This window comes from Scedosporium apiospermum (genome assembly GCF_000732125.1).
Source record: "Scedosporium apiospermum strain IHEM 14462 chromosome Unknown SEQ_SAPIO_0143, whole genome shotgun sequence".
NCBI lineage: Eukaryota > Fungi > Ascomycota > Sordariomycetes > Microascales > Microascaceae > Scedosporium > Scedosporium apiospermum.
Genome location: NW_015971844.1, coordinates 990,653 through 1,009,311, shown reverse-complemented (window position 1 = coordinate 1,009,311; position 18,659 = coordinate 990,653). Strand labels below are relative to the sequence as shown.

General features: G+C 52.8%; 3 protein-coding genes across 3 annotated transcripts; 2 read left to right on the top strand and 1 right to left on the bottom strand.

Moving 5' to 3' along the window:
* Positions 1-286: 286 nt before the first annotated feature.
* On the top strand, positions 287-12,296 carry SAPIO_CDS9583 (Histone acetylase complex subunit; the record flags this gene model as incomplete). The annotated part of the gene is made up of 4 exons (XM_016790938.1): positions 287-335; positions 415-572; positions 633-11,534; positions 11,595-12,296. The coding sequence occupies 4 exons, from the start codon at positions 287-289 to the stop codon at positions 12,294-12,296; spliced, it is 11,811 nt and encodes a 3,936-aa protein (XP_016639448.1).
* A 1,059-nt stretch (positions 12,297-13,355) lies between these two features.
* Positions 13,356-15,381, top strand: SAPIO_CDS9582 (uncharacterized protein; the record flags this gene model as incomplete). Its single annotated transcript, XM_016790937.1, has 5 exons — positions 13,356-13,495; positions 13,618-13,802; positions 13,903-14,299; positions 14,381-14,572; positions 14,664-15,381. The coding sequence occupies 5 exons, from the start codon at positions 13,356-13,358 to the stop codon at positions 15,379-15,381; spliced, it is 1,632 nt and encodes a 543-aa protein (XP_016639447.1).
* Positions 15,382-16,994: 1,613 nt separating this feature from the next.
* On the bottom strand, positions 16,995-18,142 carry SAPIO_CDS9581 (uncharacterized protein; the record flags this gene model as incomplete). The annotated part of the gene is made up of 2 exons (XM_016790936.1): positions 16,995-17,297; positions 17,525-18,142. The coding sequence occupies 2 exons, from the start codon at positions 18,140-18,142 to the stop codon at positions 16,995-16,997; spliced, it is 921 nt and encodes a 306-aa protein (XP_016639446.1).
* Positions 18,143-18,659: the final 517 nt, after the last annotated feature.

The following is an 18,659-nucleotide window of genomic DNA, read 5'->3' as shown; positions in this document are numbered from 1 at the left end:
CATCCCCGAATCTCATCCAGGGCGACAATTCCGTGCTCAACACTTTACCTTAATACAGTCGAGATTTGGGCGATCATTTGAGCTACCCTTTCCTCTTCAATCTTACCATTTCGTCTATCAGCCTCGCGGCCCACCTTGATTCCAAGCATTTCGAGTTCATCGATTACCTATCGACTTGTAGACAGTCGCATCGAGAGAGAGCTGGTCCTGGCCTGGCCCTTGGCCACTCGTCTCCCGTCTTCCATGGAATTGCGCTGCGCATCTATTTGATGCGCAAGCCGCCGCCATGGCGAACATAGACGATGTCGTGAAACGGCTAGCCACCCCAGAGCTTGGTAAGGCTGATTGATGAACCCCTCCCCACCCTCTCCAAATATATCCTCTTTTCTCTTCGGCTAACCGTCTTGACTACAGAGCCTCGACTGAGGATAGAAGCCGCCTCAGTCCTGCGCGACAGTCTTGACCACTATACTGTCGGCCCTGTATACCCGAACTTCCTTAGAAGGGTTATGCCCGTATTCATCAATATTCTGAGGGGACCATGCATCTTCCAGAGCAACTCTCCGGAGCAGGTGTGTATCACCCTTCCTCTTCTCCATGAACACGCTGCATGTTTGTCTAACATGAAATAGAAATTGCGCAACTGCATCTTGGAGATTCTCCACCGATTGCCGACTCCTCTCGCCCCAGCGCCCCCTCCTGCCGGGGCCCCCCCACACCCGCCTACAGCTCTCGAACCGTACGCCGTAGAGATTGTCGATCTTCTTATGACTCTCATAAGACAAGATAACGAAGAGAATGCCGTCATATGCGTCAAGATCATCTCTGAGATCCTGAGACATCTGCCTCGGCAGCTCTCTAGCAAGATTCAGCCTTTCCTGTCCCTTATTCAGGCAATCTTTGATCGGACCGAGTCGATGGTACGGGAACAGCTCGACAACACCTCCCTGTCGACCAGCACTGCGCATGGAGCGCCCTCTACACCTGGCAGTACCCAAACGAATTTCCAGTCTCCGCGACCGGGCTCACCCGTAGCCTCCGTCAACGATCTAGGACCAGATCCCCAGCAGCAAAACCGGATGCTTGTTAAGGGTATGCAATCGTTCAAGGTCCTTGCCGAGTGTCCCATAATCGTCGTGTCCATCTTCCAAGTCTCACGACAACTCGTTGCGCACAACGTTAAGCTCTTCGTCCCAACGATCACAAGCGTGTTGCTCCTGGAAGCTAGTGCGCAGAAACAGGCCCACGAGGAGGCGAAGGCTAAGGGAGAGATATTCACTGGTGTCAGCCCTCTGATTAAGAACCGAGCAGCCTTCGGCGACTTCATCACTGCCCAGGTAAAGACTATGAGTCTCTTGGCGTATTTGTTGCGGCAATACCAGAACCAGTTGGCCGATTTCATCAAAGTCTTGCCGGACGTTATTGTCAGGCTGCTCAAGGATTGTCCTCGGGAGAAGTCCAGCGCGAGAAAGGAACTCCTCGTCGCGATACGCCATATCATAAACTACTCCTCTCCCCGCATTTTCTTGAACAAGATTGACGAGTTGTTAGATGAGAGGACACTAACTGGAGATGGCGTGACTGTGTACGAGACCATGCGACCGCTCGCGTACAGCATGCTGGCCGACCTGATCCACCACGTTCGGGACTTGTTGCAGCCTGAGCAGATTCGAAAGACGGTCGAGGTTTATACCAAGAATCTGCAGGACGACTTCCCTGGTGCGAGCTTCCAAACTATGAGCGCGAAGCTTCTTCTCAACATGGCGGAATGCATCGCAAAGATGCCTAACAAGGTCGATGCGAGGCATTACTTGATGAAGATTCTGAATTCGATTGGAGACAAGTTTGCAGCCATGAACCGACAATACCATAACGCTGTCAAGCTTTCCAAAAAGTATGCGCAGCAGGCGGCCGACGGTGTTACAGAGTCATATCTCCCCGACAAGAGGTTCCCTCCTGATTGGGATGAGATCGATATCTTCACGGCCACGCCGATTAGAACCGCAAATCCGCGAGACCGGCCACCCGACCCGATCACCGACAACAAGTTCTTATTCCGACACCTAATGAATGGTCTCAAAAATACTTTCTACCAGCTTCGAACATGCAACGTTGGTCCGGGCGTCGACCCTAAGAATGCTCCGCCTCACTGGCAGGACGTGGCTTTTGGCTTTACGGCTGAAGAAGTCAAAGTTATAACCAAACTTTTCCGCGAGGGTGCGCATGTCTTCCGGTACTACGAGGTGGAGAAGCCTCCGACGGAGACGCAGGCTACATCCCCTGTCGAGTATGTTGCGAACGCCAATTGCAGCAAGGAGGAAAAGGACCTCCTGGAGACGTTCGCAACTGTATTCCATTACATCGATCCCGCTACTTTCCATGAAGTTTTTCAACAAGAGATACCCCAACTTTACGACATGATTTTCGAGCACACCGCCCTCCTCCACATCCCCCAGTTCTTCCTTGCTAGCGAAGCCACCTCTCCCAGCTTCTGCGGCATGCTTCTCCGCTTCCTGATGGACCGAATCGACCAGGTCGGCTCCGCTGATGTCCGGAAGTCTGCTATCCTGTTGAGATTGTTCAAGCTTGCCTTTATGGCCGTGACCTTATTTGCCAGCCACAACGAACAGGTCCTCCTCCCACATGTCGTGGACATAGTTACAAAGTCTATTGACCTGTCCTCAAAGGCTGAAGAGCCCATCAACTACTTCCTCCTTCTAAGGTCTTTATTTAGGAGTATTGGTGGTGGCAAGTTTGAACATCTTTACAAGCAAATCCTGCCTCTCCTCGAGATGCTTCTGGATGTGCTTAACAACCTTCTCATGGTTGCCAGAAAGCCTTCTGAACGGGATTTGTATGTTGAACTCTGTCTCACAGTTCCTGCTAGGCTGAGCAACCTGCTTCCCCATCTCAGCTTCTTGATGAGACCCCTCGTGGTTGCACTGCGTTCAGGCACAGATCTGGTTGGTCAAGGGTTAAGGACACTGGAGCTGTGCGTTGATAACTTGACTGCCGATTATCTGGATCCCATCATGGCTCCTGTAGTTGATGAGTTGATGACTGCACTCTTTGACCATCTCAAGCCTCATCCTTACAGCCACTTCCACGCTCATACTACAATGCGCATTCTTGGCAAACTCGGAGGACGAAACCGGAAATTCATGACGGATGTACAGCAGCTCAACTTTCAGGAATTTGCTGATGACCCTGCCAGTCTACAGCTCCGCCTCGTTGGATCGAAGAAGGACCGCCCATTCCCTGCCGAGATCGGCATCGATCTTGCGATCAGGAAGCTTACCGAGGTTCCCAAGCCCACCACGAAGGCTAATCAGGGCCGCCAGTACGACTCGTACTATAAAACGCAAGCTCTGCAGTTCCTCAAAGCCCAGCTCAAGCTACGCATTGGCTTCGATGGCTTACCGGAGGACTACTCACGATTACTCCGTCTCCAGGTCCAGGATCTATTTCGTAGGAAGGTAGAATTCGACTTTTCCCCCTTTATCACCTCGTCTCGGGACTGCTCCATTCCCAAGAAAGATGGTCAAGATACGCTTGTTAAGCGTCTATTGAAGGCTCTCATGGTTGCCGAAGCGATGCCCGAGTTTAAAGAGGGATCAGATGGCTTCCTGATGAACGTGTGCAGACACTTCACAATCATCGAGGTTGGGCGAGCCGTGGTTGATGTCAAGCGCTTCATGACTCCGTTCGATCAGCATGCTGGAGAGGGGCCTCTTTGTATCGATGCTCGAGTCCTTGGTGACGCCATTGTTGAGTCTCTTGCTTCCGACCAAATTGAAGTGCGCGAGGTCGCACAGGCGGCGCTGCGTGAGATCCACAGGTCGACCGCCATCCTCTTCGGCTCCGAGATGAGCGTGGCCCGACTACCCTTCTTTAGTTACATGTGCACGACGTTCTGCCATAGCTGCTATGAGGAGGAGTGGTTCACCAAGACCGGCGGCACTCTGGGCATCAAGTTTATGCTCACTGAATTCGACTTGGGAGAATATTGGCTCGCATCGAAGCAAGGAGAGTTTATCCGTGCCCTCTTATATGTCATCAAGGATATACCGCAGGACCTACCAGAGAAGACGAGACGTTATGCACAGGAGACGCTCGAGATTCTCCTCAAACGACTCGCCAAGAACGCCAAAAAGGAGGATCTCACTCCTGTGCGACAGCAACCGGGGCAGCCTCAGGTAAAGCAACACCGTCTCGCACAGATTTGCATGCTCTTGAATAGCGAGCTGAGCAACATGAACCCGCACATCCGGGAAACGGCGAAGCGGTCTCTTGAACTTATCGCTTCGGCTGCCAAATGCCAGGTTTGGGAGCTCGTCGAACACTACAGGGACAGGCTTCTTCAGCCGATTTATGCGAAGCCCTTGCGAGCTCTTCCCTTCGCAGTCCAAATCGGTTATATTGATGCCGTCACTTATCACATGAATCTCAAGCAGGATTGGGTTACCTTTGACGAGAACCTAAACCGCATGCTGATGGAGTGTCTGGCTCTCGCGGATGCCAGCGACGAATCCCTGGCTAATAAACCCGCCGAGTACAGAACTCAGGAGAACATCGTGGCCCTCAGAGTAGCATGCATCAAGCTCCTCAGTACCGCCGTCGCCTTTCCCGACTTCTCGAAGGCGGCCCTCATCGCGACCAGGACAAAAGTCGTTGCGGTCTTCTTCAAATCTCTCTATTCTGAGTCGCAGGCGACTATTGACGCGGCCAACGATGCTCTTAAGTCGATTGTTTCCCCTTCGACTAAGTTGCCTAAGGAGCTGCTCCAAGGCGGACTGCGGCCTGTTCTCGCCAACCTCGCCGATTCTAAGAAGCTTACCGAGCATGGCTTAAACAACCTTGCACGCATCCTCAAACTCCTAACTAATTATTTCAAATTGGAGATTGGTGCTCGGTTACTCGACCACATCAAGGCGATTGCGGACCCCAATATGCTGCAGCAGATCTCCTTCACATTCTTCGAGCAAGCCCCTCCCATGAAGGTCATCGCCGCTGTCTTCAACGTCTTCCACCTGCTTCCCGATGGAGCCGATGGTTTCAAGGAGCGCCTCATCAACACCGTCCTAGATCTCGAGGAACAGCTTCGGCGAACTCAGAGGAGCCCATTTAGGCCACCCCTGTTCAAGTATATCAACCGCTACCCCAAGGAAGTGTGGGGTTTCTTGCTGAGCAAATTGGGCGAACTCAAGTATGGGCGATTCTTGGCGCAGGCGTTAGACGATCCTAACAGTGGCCCCCTGCGTGAGGCCGCCACTGCGGACGTGGAGAGCTTGATTAAGAAGTGCGTCGAGATCGGGCAGAAGCAGAGCGATCTGAAGTTCTCCGCAGTCATCAACACCATACACATTCTCGATTCTTTGAGTAGGTGGCCTGGAGCTGAGGCGTGGATGCAAAAGCCGGAGGTCATTACCTGGCTGAAACAAGCCGGAAAAGAGCTCGAGCAAACCCTTCGCAACTTCACACTACCTCCTCAGCTTCGTCTTCCGGCCGATCAGGCGGCTGAGCAGCTCGTTTCAATCCTTGTCAAGACACTCGAGCAGTCGCCTAAGGACCTTGACCCCCTCCTCAGCCTGATCCAATCTGTCACTGCTGGCGAGTTCAGGGCAACTCACCCCCTCTACGCGTACATTTACAAGTTCATCATCTGCAGCGACTCGATAGACTTCTGGAAGGCGACGTTCTTCAAGTGTCTTGAGGTCTACGGCAATAAGACGGCTCCCCAGAAGACCAAATGGTTCCTCTTGCACAACATCGTCAACCCAATCATCGCTATGGATGTTATGCGTAACTGGAACCAGACGGAGCCAATAAAGGGACCCAAGCTGATGGACCGTTCCGTTCTGGATGCCGTTTCCACTAGGATGTGGAAGGTCATCTCTGACATGAATATCGACGACACGGCGCAGCCCGGTATTGATCATACACGGTTCGAAGTCTTGCAACTATCCGCCATGATTGTCAAGTATTACCACACGTCTCTCCAAGACTCACGGAAGGATATCATCAAGTTCGGCTGGACTTACATTCGACTTGACGACGTGATTATCAAGCATGCGGCCTACGTCGTCATCGGCTACTTCATCGCTCTGTTTGAGACGCCAGCCAAGATCCCGACGCAAATATACCTCTCGCTCCTGAGAATCAACCAGAACGAAGGTCGAGCTCTGGTCAGTCAAGCCTTGGAGCTCGTGGCACCTGTTCTCCCTAAGCGATGCAATACTCTTCCCAATGAGAGGAGCAATGCCTGGGCTCTCGCTCCCCGGCGTGTCCTTGCCGACGAGGGCCATCAAACGACCTCCATCTTCCATTTCTTGGTGAAGCACCCTGACCTCTTCTATGAGGCTCGTGATAAGTACGTGACGCTCATCATCTCCAACCTCCGGAAGGTGGCGCTGCCCCCCAACTCTACGAATGAGAACCGCAAGCTTGCCCTGAGCATGATGTGGCTTATTTGGCAATGGGAGCAACGCCGAGTTGAAGGAAAGCCGGCTGCAGGGACACCTGCACCGGAATCGCCCACCACTAGGAAGCGAAGGCCGGATTCCGAAACCCCAGGGTCGTCCGGTTCACCAGTCATGGCTCGACCGGGTGTGCCAGGTGCCAGAGCCTTGTCAGAGTCTCCTAACACTAAGAAGAGGAAGCTCGAAGGCGATCAGCAGATGGGATCCGCCTCTCCCTCGGCGCCCTCCCGGCAAACTCCTCATCTGGCGGTACCGGAGAAGGCAGAATTCATCATCCCCCCACTGGCACGACAGAAGATGATCAAGTATCTTATCGAGTTCATCGCCCAGTTGAACGACCGATTCCCTCTTCAGTCTGCCAAACCCAGGGATACAACGCTGCCCGGCCTGGCTGCTCCAGCCGTTTTCAATGGCGATCTCGCCAAAAAGGCCATTCAATTGCTGTACAATCTACTTCAGCCGCAGTATTGGGGTGATCTTGAATTGGACTCCTTCCCCGCGATGACCCACGGCTTCCTCGCGTCCGAAAAGACCCAGACCGTCTTAACCGCTGATCCATCTGACAAGGAGAAGTATGATGATAAGTTCATGACCAGTATCATCAACACTCTCATGGTTGTCAGGGTCATCTTGCATTTCAAATCGGATGAGTGGATCAATAAGAACCTCAGCGCCGTACTGAAGGTCGTCGAGAAGTGTGTCAAGTCTGAGAACCCTGAAATACAAGACTGCCTTCACGTCCCGGATAATGATGGTGATGAGGGTCGCGAGATCGTGCCTATTATTAAGAGAATCTTGGATGCCGTTCCGGAGGACGTTCCTATGGAGGATGCCGACGGCGAGGGCGAATCGGAGGTTCAGACGTCAGAGACGATAACTTCTCTCTCCTCCATCGCCGGCGAGTTGATGGCCAACGGCCATTATTCCTCTGGAGTCAACCTACTTTGGTCTTTGGGTCAACGCAAGCCCCCGGTTATTGACCAGCACATACCCATCCTGATGAAGGCACTTCAAAGTCGACTTGCCCGAGAGCATGTCCAACATTACACCGCCGTTGCCACCGCTCAGACGGCGCCACCCCGCTCTCAAGATCCCAACCCGCCGCCTTCCGGCGAGATGTCGCCATACGAGCTCGAGATCCAGACAAAGGTTATGTTGAGGGCCATCAGAACCGTTGCTTTGCGCATGGAAGTCCTCGGGGACAACAGAAGACCGTTCCTCAGCGTCTTAGCCACGCTTGTTGAAAAGTCGTACCACATTCCACTCTGCGAAGCTATCCTCGATATGGTCGAGGGTTGGGTATTCCGTTCGGAAGGGACTTGGCCTACTCTCAAAGAGAAAACCGCTGTCCTCCACAAGATGTTGTCCTTCGAACACCGTCCTGACCCTACGATGCTTACCAAGTTCTTGAAGCTCGTCATTCGCATCTACGAAGACCCCAAAGTCGCTAGAAGCGAGTTGACTGTGCGAATGGAACATGCTTTCCTTATCGGCACTCGGGCTCAAGATGTCGAGATGAGGAACCGGTTCATGACAATTATGGATCGCAGCTTATCAAAGACGGCGACTGCTCGTCTCGCCTATGTCATCTCCGACCAGAATTGGATGAGTCTTGCAGACTCGTACTGGCTTGTCCAAGCTTCGCAGCTCCTCCTCGGCGCCGTCGAGTCAAACACTGTTGCCCAGCTGAACCGCGACGATTATCGGACTTGGTCTCCTTCACAGCTCACCTGCATGTACGTCAAGGATTCGCGACAGCCCAGCCTGATGTGCGATGAAAAGTTCGAGGCGTTCATGGCACAGCACCGCAAATTCCTTACCGATCTCGGTGACGTCAAGGTTCGTGATATTCTCGAACCGCTGGCACAGTTGCAGCACGTCGATTTGGAGGTCGCTCACCAGCTCTGGGTTACGCTCTTCCCAATGTTCTGGTCCGCCACTGCTAAGGACGAACGGATGGATCTCCAGAAGTCGTTGGTAGCGTTATTGATCAAGGATTACCATAATCGACAGATTGACAAGCGGCCCAACGTGGTTCAGTCTCTTGTGGAAGGCGCCTCGAGGGCTTGGCCAGAGTGCAGACTCCCACCGCACGTCGTTAAGTTCGTCTCTAAGACGTACGGCGGATGGTACACTGGCCTTGTCCAGCTTGAAAAAGCCGCTGTCAAGCCTCAGCTCGAATCGCCAACGGTACGTGAGAGCAACCTCGACGCACTTGTTGACTTGTATGCGTCTCTCGAGGAGGAGGACATGTTTTATGGAACGTGGCGCCGCCGTTGCCAATTTGTCGAGTCAAACGCTGCCTTGTCGTACGAGCAGAATGGTATGTGGGATAAGGCCCAGAAGATGTACGAAGCTGCCCAAATCAAGGCTCGTACTGGTGTCACACCCTTCTCCCAGGCCGAATATATGCTTTGGGAAGACCACTGGGTTCGCTGCGCTCAGAAGCTTCAGCAGTGGGACATGCTTCAAGACTTTGCCAAGCACGAGAACTTCCAGGATCTGTTACTCGAATGCGCCTGGAGGTGTCACGATATGTGGCAGGATCCCACGCACCGGGAGGGCTTGGACAATATTATCAAGGGCTTCATGGACGCGCCGACACCTCGTCGCCTATTCTTCCAGGCGTTCATGTCGCTCTTGAGATTCCACAACGGCCAGGAGACGATACACGATTTTAGCCGCTATTGCGACGAAGCCATTCAATTGTCGATCCGGAAATGGCACCAGTTACCGGCGAACCTGACCAAGGCCCACGTCCCTTTGCTACAAAATTTCCAGCAGCTTGTGGAGCTTCACGATGCTAGCATCATCTGCCAGAGTCTTGCCAATACCACCCAAAGCAACCTCGACGTCAAGTCGGGTGAGTTGAAGTTGTTGCTCGGTGCCTGGAGAGATCGACTCCCCAACGTCTGGGACGACATCCAGTCATGGCAGGACTTGGTCACCTGGAGACAGCATATCTTCGGTCTCATTAATCAGAAGTATCTTCAGCTGCTCCCCCAGCCTGGTGGCCAAAACGCGGGCGGCGCATCGTTCGCTTACAGAGGATACCATGAGACAGCCTGGATTATCAACCGGTTCGCGCACGTTGCTAGGAAGCACAACCTTCCCGAGGTTTGTATCAGTCAGTTGAGCAGGATCTACACACTCCCCAACATCGAAATTCAGGAGGCCTTCCTTAAGCTCAGAGAGCAGGCGAGATGCCATTACGAGAATCCTGATGAGCTGCGTAGCGGGTTGGATGTGATCAATAACACAAACCTCAACTACTTCTCCGCGCCCCAAAAGGCAGAATTCTACACTCTCAAGGGCATGTTCTTGGAGAAACTGAAGGAAAACCAGGAGGCTGACGCCGCGTTCGGGACGGCGCTGTATTTCGACATCACTGCTGCGAAGGCGTGGGCCGAGTGGGGCTATTTCAATGAGCGAAAGTTCAAGGAGGATCCGACCGACTTGAACTCGGCTAAGCAGGCCTTGACATCTTATCTTCAGGCTGTTGGCAGCTACAAGAGCCACAAGTGCCGCAAGCTGATATCGCGAATCCTCTGGCTGTTAACTCTGGATAACAATGAAGGCGTTATCGCATCCGGCTTTGACGACTATAAGGGAGACACACCGGTGTGGTACTGGATCACTTATATCCCCCAGCTGCTCAGTGGGCTGGGCTATAAGGAGGCGCCACGATTGCTTAACATCCTACTGAGAATTGCCCGGTCTTTCCCCCAGGCGCTTTACTTCCAGCTCAGGACGAACCGCGAGGACATGTTTACGATCAAGAAGAACCAGGAGGCTAAGGAGAGGGCCGAAAAGGTTCGAAAGGCCCAGCAGCAGGCCCAGCAGGCGGCTGCGGCTAGTGGCGCATCCAAATCTCCTGTTCAGGCCAAGACGGAGAAGCCCGAAGGTTCGACGTCTAGGCCGGCAACCGCTAATGGCGAGACAGCGAAGACGGAGAATGCCAACGTGAAGACTGAAGGTACTAAGGACGGACAGAAGCCGCAAACGCCAGCGACGCAAGGCCAGGGAACTCCCCAGAATGCGGCGGCAACGGCGCAACAACAACAGCAGCAGCAGGCCGGTCAATCCCGCCCTGGACAACAGCAACAGCCGGCTCAACCAGGTCAAAACCAACCCCCCACGGGTAGTCAACGAAAGCCGTGGGAACTCAACGACGAGATCATGACCACGTTGAAGACGGCATTCCCGCTACTTGCGCTGTCGATGGAGACCATGGTGGACCAGATCCAGAAGCACTTCAAGTGCCCACCTGATGAAGATGCATATCGCCTCATTGTTGCCCTGCTTAACGATGCTCTTGCCTATGTCAGCCGAATGCCAGCTTCCTTCGCTAAGGACGTAAAGCTGCCGGCGGCGACGGAGACTAACATTACGCGGTTCGCCGAGACGATCTTGCCCGCGCACATCAAGAAGTCGTTCGAGGCCGATTTTGTCCAGGTCAAGCCAACAATGTACGAATACATTCACAAGCTTCGTGGATGGAGGAACAAGTTTGAGGAAAAGCTCGACAGGCGGCACTGCCGCGTGTCACTGGAGTCGTTCTCGCTTCACCTTAGCGAATTCCAGTATCAGAAGTTCGACGACGTCGACATCCCCGGACAGTACTTGTTGCACAAGGACAAGAACCAGGACTTTGTCAAGATTGACCGCTTCCTGCCCAACGTCGATCTCGTCCGCACCAGCAGCGCGTCCTACAGGCGTCTGCGCATGAGGGGACGTGACGGTAGCATCCACTCATGGGCTGTCCAGCACCCGGCAGCGCGTCACTGCAGGCGCGAGGAGCGCATCCTTCAGCTTTTCCGCCATCTCAATCAGACCCTTGGTAAGAAGAAGGAGAGCCGAAGACGAGACCTCCAGTTCACGCTGCCCATCATGGTCCCTCTGGCGCCACATATCCGAATCGTCAAGGAAGATGCCAGCTGGGTCACCCTACAAGGCGTGTACGAAGACCACTGCCGAAGGAACAAGATGTCCAAGGATGAGCCCATCATGTTCGCCATGGAAAAGCTGCGGGCTATTCTGGAGCCGAAGACATCGGTAAGTAATAGTACCAGACTAGAACCTTTCATCATACACTCACCGCTAACATTATTACAGCACCGACCGTCAGAGCAGCATGCCACCGCTCGGCTCGAGGTTCTTAACGCCATTGAGGAGAAGTGGGTGCCACACACGGTGGTTCTCGATTACTTCCAGCGCATCTACCCTGAGTTCGAAGACTTCTGGCTGTTCAGACGCCAATTCTCGTACCAACTTGCAGCACTCACTTTCATGACGTACATCTTGTACATGCATAACCGATACCCACACAAGATGCACATTGCACGCGGATCGGGCAACATCTGGGGCTCAGAACTCATGGCGTACATGGGGGTTAACAAACCGTATTTCGTCAATCCCGAGCTCGTGCCTTTCCGATTGACGCCCAACCTCCAGACGCTCATGGGCCCGTTGGCAACGGAGGGCATCTTCAGCGTGGCCATGCTAGCCATCGCGCGATGCCTGACAGAGCCCGAGCTCGAGCTCGAGCACAACCTGACGCTCTTCGTGCGCGACGAGATCCTCGTGTGGTTCACTACGTACAGCCACCGAAAGGAGCAGTTTATGGAGGTGCCCTCGGACACGATCCGGGAGACGGTGCAGTTGAACACAGACCAGATCGTTAAGCGTGCCGTTAGTCTCGCGCAAAGCCCGCCTGGCAATCTGCCGGCCACTCAGACGGTGATCGACTTGATTGCTAAGGCGGTCAACCCGCTTAATCTAGCCCAGTGTGATGCGCTGTGGATGCCGTGGTTGTAAGAGGAGAAGGTGAAAGGGGAAAAGAGTGGAGAGTGAGATCCCCCTGCTGTATGATTTATTGGTGTTATACTGGCCCGGGGGAGCGGCCGGTTAAGGGAGTTCAGGAAGGAAGGAGGGTAAACTCGGGGTTTGTTATTGTGTCGTCTCTTGTTCTTTTTATGTTTTTTTTTCTCTTTTTTCGTTTTCTCCATGATTGTTTTCTCTCTTCTTTGCAGATGTATCTCCACGAGCATGTTTGGAAGAAGGCCTTCAAAAGTGTATTTGGCAGGGACTTGAAGGAAGCAGGTTTTTGAGAATCATTACATGTGGTCATGGCGGCACTGTTTTCAGTTTTAATAAGCACAAAGGAGACTAATCCATGAATCAATTGACATCTCCGAAATCATTCTCAGTTCGTTCGTCTCTCCATGCCCCAGCTCCCATTTGATGCCTCAATCCTCCATGACCATGGATGGTTGAGGTGTTGTATGCTCAACCGAAGCGTGAATTGCCCCGATAAATGCAAATTCGTATGTGCCTATGTGCCCCGGTTATGAATATTGGGCGGCTGATAACACTTGCCTTACATCAGCCGAGATAAACCAACAGTGTCAGAAGCAAATCGCGCACGGAAGGTGGTGGTCGACTGGAGTTAGTTTTCACGCTTCGTTTCGCCATTCAAAAGGTTTGGTTGTTGGACCTTCACCAAATAAAAAACCAGAACCAGCTGCAGATCAAGTACGGTTATCCCATCATCCACCGAACAAATCGGCCATTGAGCGAGCCACCCCGTTCACGCCCCGACTTCCTCCTCTCATCCCAGCCTGAACATCCGCCTTCCAATTTTCAAATGTCGCCGTAGAATTACGCGAGCGATTTCTCCCTTTGCAGGCGGAAGCGACCTTCTTGCCTTTCGTCGCCGTTTGTTTGCCTCTCTCTGGCATACCACCTTTTTGACGCTTCGAAACGACGCACCCTCCCTCGACGCAGTACCATTTTTTTTTTTCCGTCGCGTATTCGCCACGGTGGACTACGCGAGTTGGAAATATCCTGGTAGAATTTCGCCGTCGATAGGGAATCATGGATTCCAGATCGCCTGAGGACGGGATGTCGCCCGTGTCCTTCGCCCTGGCACATCAGCGACCTAAGTCGAGCTTCCAGGGCTGTTCGAGGATTACGGATTATGTTCTGTTGGGAAAGCTGGGTGAGGGCACCTTTGGGTAAGTTTAGATTGCACGCCGCATACCTACCGCATACTGGAATGGGCATGCGGGCTACGTCCCCGGGATGGTTTAACTTGATCCCAGTTCCCATGATGCTAATGCGAGTCGCAAACCTGTAGTGAAGTCCATCGAGCCCGCTCAAAGAAGACGAATGCGCTCGTCGCGCTGAAGAAAATTATTATGCACCACGAGAAGGATGGATTTCCCATCACAGCGCTAAGAGAGATTCGCCTACTCAAGCTCCTCTCCCACAAGAACGTCCTCAGCCTTGAAGATATGGCCGTGGAACACTCACAGAGACCAAGTCAGTATCGCCAGTGCACCCCTCTCCCCAATTCGCCCTGTTCTTGTGGGCAAAGCCAACCGTTGGGACCTCACCACTAACTTTGCTTCGTGACCCACAGCGGACAAACGCAGGAAACCTATTATGTACATGGTCATGCCTTACATGGATCACGATTTGTCCGGTCTACTCGACAATCCCTCTGTACACTTCACTGAGCCGCAGATCAAGTGCTACATGGTCCAGCTGCTCGAAGGTCTCCGATACCTGCACGAGAACCGAATCCTCCACCGCGACATGAAGGCTGCCAATCTTCTCATCAACAACAAGGGCATCCTACAAATCGCCGACTTTGGCCTAGCGAGATTCTACGAAGGACCCCGGCCCAAACCCGGCCTGGCCATGGGCGAAGGCAGGAGAGAGTATACCGGACTTGTAGTTACGCGCTGGTACCGCCCCCCCGAGTTGTTGCTGCACCTGAAGAGGTATACGACAGCGATTGACATTTGGGGAGTTGGGTAAGTTTTGTGCTCGCTGCCGCAAACAAAGGCGCAGGTCCATTTCTAGGGAGCGGTTGATGTTAACGACTTTGACGTTAGCTGTATCTTCGGTGAGATGCTCGTCGGTAAACCGATTCTCACGGGTGAGTCGGATGGTCACCAGCTAGAGCTCATCTGGGACCTGGTCGGATCACCGACCGAGGAGAATATGCCCGGTTGGAAGAACCTTCCTGGCGGTGATGTCTTATCACCTCGCCCGAGACCGGGTTGTCTTTCTACGCGCTTCAAGGAGTAAGTCAAATATTCCTTCTTGCTCCTGAGAAAAAGGAGTGAAAAAATTAAAAACCTTTTCCACTCCGGCCTAACACATCCACCCCACTAGATATGGCGCAGGAGCCGTATCTCTACTGAAGGATCTCCTCAAGCTCGACTGGAGGACAAGGGTAAACGCCGTCGATGCCCTCCAACATCACTACTTCAAGATGGCGCCACTTCCCGCGAATCCAGCCGATCTACCCAGCTTCGAAGAGAGCCACGAGTTCGACAGGAGGAAATTCCAGGATCGCAGGGCCGGGCTGCCACCCGCACCCAAGGGAGGAACGGTCGGCAAAGGTCCCGAAGGCGCCAACGGTGCCACGGCTGGCCTCAATACTACCGATAGCTTCGGTAACAGGAATGGCGTTAACGGCGGTCGGTACGGGAGCACCGGTCCCTCGCGTAACGGTACTGACGACCGACGACCTGCCTGGCAACGAGGCGAACGTGGCCTACCCCCGCGACCACCTCCACCGGAGAAGAATGGCTGGGACGCTGCCGACAGCGATCCGTACAGGGAACGTGATCGACGACCTAGGAGTAGAGGAAACCGTGGTGCCGATATCGACACTTATATCCCTAGTTACGGTAGTGGTGCTCCCCCTGGCGGCGGTGGCGGTGGTGGCGGACGGCATAGGGATGAGTGGTCGCATCGCGATGATCGCCGACGCAGGGACAGTAGGGATGATCGGGATCGATGGGACCGAGAAAGGGACCGGGATCGTCGGACGAGGAGCCGAAGCAGGTCTCCCGTTAGGGACAGGGATGTGTATTCCCGTCGATAGAACCGACGGGGCCACAACTCCCGGAAGCCCCGGCGAAAGGCTTGATACCCCCCTCTTTTTAACCAACCTAAATACGAATCCGGCTCAGAAGGCGTGAGAGACCCGCGCAAGTCTCTGAGGCCAAATACGACATATAACATTACCACGACCAAGGCAGATACATCGACATAGCCTTGGGAACATTCGATGACCAACATACCCCAGCGAATACTTTTTTCGAAACAACTTTACAAAGAGCTATTATTCTTAGGGAAGGCCAGGCCAAGGCGTTGACGAGGAATGGAATTGAGACAAACTGGGTAAGGGACAGGGGGGAACAGCGGACAGGGATATACGCGCGTTGCCTTCTCTTTCTTTTTCTTTTTTTTCTTCGTTTGTTTTTTTTCTTCACCCTGTTCCTTCTTCTTGCAATGGAACCAGGATAGATTTGTTTCTTTTCTCCGTCCCCTTTGTTCTTTATGAATTTTTTTTTTTTACTATCCCCCCTTGTACTCTAGTTGGCCTGGCAGACATTCTGGTTGTACTCTGCTATGCATGATAATTGCATCGAGAAAAGAAAAGCGATGGAAACGGGCATGAGATGAGAGCGAAGCAAGGTCGCTTCATATAGCTAAGAGCGAAAAATGCGTTTCCTCCAAGTCAGAACTCTGAAAAGAAGAAGAAGAAAGCGTATTTGAGAACTAATATAAACAAGTGTACTTTCGTTTCGACACAAGGACGAACATTGCAAGAAGTTACTTGATCTATGGCGGTTGGCCCATCCACTTGACTCGGGACCTTCGCATAGTCCCATTGCACCGTCTTGTGCTCTGCCCTCAAGAGACTCTCGTTGTCCCGACCCTCTGGCGACATCATCCCTCAGGCTCCCCCGATCGGCCACGTAGAAGAGAGTGTCAAATCACAACCAAACATCAAATAATTCAATCAAGGATAACGAAAGGAAAAAGGAGAGAAAAATAAGAAAAGAAAGAATGCAAAAAAGATCGCATGCGCTGCTTTAGACTTCGAACGAAGCGATTCCCCGCTAGACACGTAGCTACGAACAATACTTTTTTTCTAACTTCCTGAGCGCTCCAACTGACCGCTCGGCCATTTGGCTGCAGTGTTGGTGCTTGAGCTGCTCGGTTGGAAGTTCCTGCCATAAACTCGTATATGAAGGATGATGGCGGCGTCTAGATGTTGTCGAGGAAGGTGTAGGAGGCGCGAAAGATGCTCCTTCCCTTTGGCTTAGCACGGCATAGCGCGGTTGGTGCCCTTTTCGAGTATCATGAAAGCTGTTCCCGGCCAAGGGGATCCGCGGAGTGACGACTATCCTAGAGATCGTTGACAGTGACCACCGCTATTGTGATGAAGAAGGGAAACTTCAACTTGTTGGCCCGGATTCCCGATCCAATAGTCTGGAGCACGTTACAAAAAAAACAAGCTGCCTCTGCTCGTCACTTTTCTATGGGCACAATGACCATTTACATCAATATGCTCATTTTCCATTTCTTCTGCCTGCAGAAAAAGAGTGTTATACGTAGGTACATCGTAAGGAAACCAGTCAGCGTTCAGCGCCCTGATATACAACAGTCGCTTAGAAAAAACAAGAGAGAGAAAGAGAGACGGAGATGTTAATACACTTCGCCGTTTCCGCCGCCGCTACCGTTGCCGTTTGCCCACCTAGACTTTAGTCTTCCCGCCGTCATCGCGACAGGCCTTTTAAAGTGCCGAGAGCGCGGGGTTGGGGGAGGAGACCAGTGTACATGCTCTAGGAGTAGTGGTTGTGACGCAGTGTGCGCCTCAGACTCTTCGGGAACGGGTTCGTACGCGACGACTTCTCCCTCGTCGAGCCAGCCGAGTTGGTAGGAGATGGAGTGGGAGAGGCGTGAGAGGATAGCGCCGGCGATGAGGCCGACGACGGCGGCGGTCGAGAGCTATTCGGAGAGGGAGGATTTAGTGTTAGTTCATGCTTTTAGTTCCCGCACGGGGACGGATGGCGTGTTAGTTTTAGTTGGGGAGAACTTTACAAATGTGTAGAGGGCCTAGTAAGTGACGTTAGTTATATCGGTCTTGCGAAGAATCGTTATATTGTTAAGGCACTAGAAGGAAAGAAAGAAAGAAGAAAATAATAGAATATAATCATGAAAAAAGGAGTACGGACCTTAAATTCTAGAACGAAAGACGCAATTGTCGTCGCACAGAGAGCTACCCCTGCAACAGGATAGGATAACGGTGCAAGTACAAAAGACAGCGCATCGACAACGGGGCAGAGGGTAGCCCGGAGGACGCGGAGAGGGGTGACCAGGACGGTTGGGGAGAGGATTAGGGTGAGGACGGATTCGATGGAGGCGAGGATGGCAGAGACGAGGTCGGCGATGGAGAGGAGAATGGTCGAGATGGCGGGGACGATGAGGGTAGTGAGGGTAGTGAGGGTTGCGGCGAGGAAGGATACGGCGCCGGTGAGAAGGGACACGGCTGCGGTTAGGAAGGATAAGATTACGGGGACGGCGGAGGCGATGGACGTGGTCAGAAAGCGGCCGGCGTTGATGAGGGAGGACAAGACTACGGGGAAGGCATTGGCGAGGAATGCTGTGAGGGAGGATAAGGACGAAGTGAGGAAGGACCCGGCGGCGGTGAGGAAAGATAAAGTCGCGGGGATGGCGGAGGAGGTAAGGAATGCGGAGAGAGAGTCCTTGGCTGTGGTGAGGAAGGATAGGATTGCGGGGACGGCGGAGGTGAGGGATGTGGTGACGAAGACGAGGAGGGAGACTTCGCTCATGATGGGGACTGAGTTCGGGGTTTGGTTTCTTCGTTTGAGTGAGAAGTTTCTACCGGAGAGAGATTGGATATGTCATTTTGGAAGGGTGAGGAGGATGGTGGTGAGAGACTTGGACTGAGATGAGATGAGGTGAGGTGAGAGCTATTGGGCAAGATGTTGAGATGTCAAAGACAATCGGAGATCGGGGGAAAATGCTAGAAGGAATAATCGAAGACGGCAATATAGTGAGAGCAGACTGTCCACGATGGTGAACATCGAAAATGTCTTCGAGTTTTTATCGCAGAGCCTCAATTGTTCGTAAAGATTAATCAATCTAGTGCCTTGGGTGACGTCCGTTTTGCCATTGTCCGCGAGCCTCGGCGCGTGTCGTTGACGTTGATGAAGGACACCAAAATCGGTCAGCTCAGTTGCTTGATCAATTGCGCTGGATTTCTTAAGTGTATAATTTTATGAATTTTATGCACAAGTATAGGACCCGTCATCATAGCAATTCTAACGTTCAAAGGTACAGAGAGAC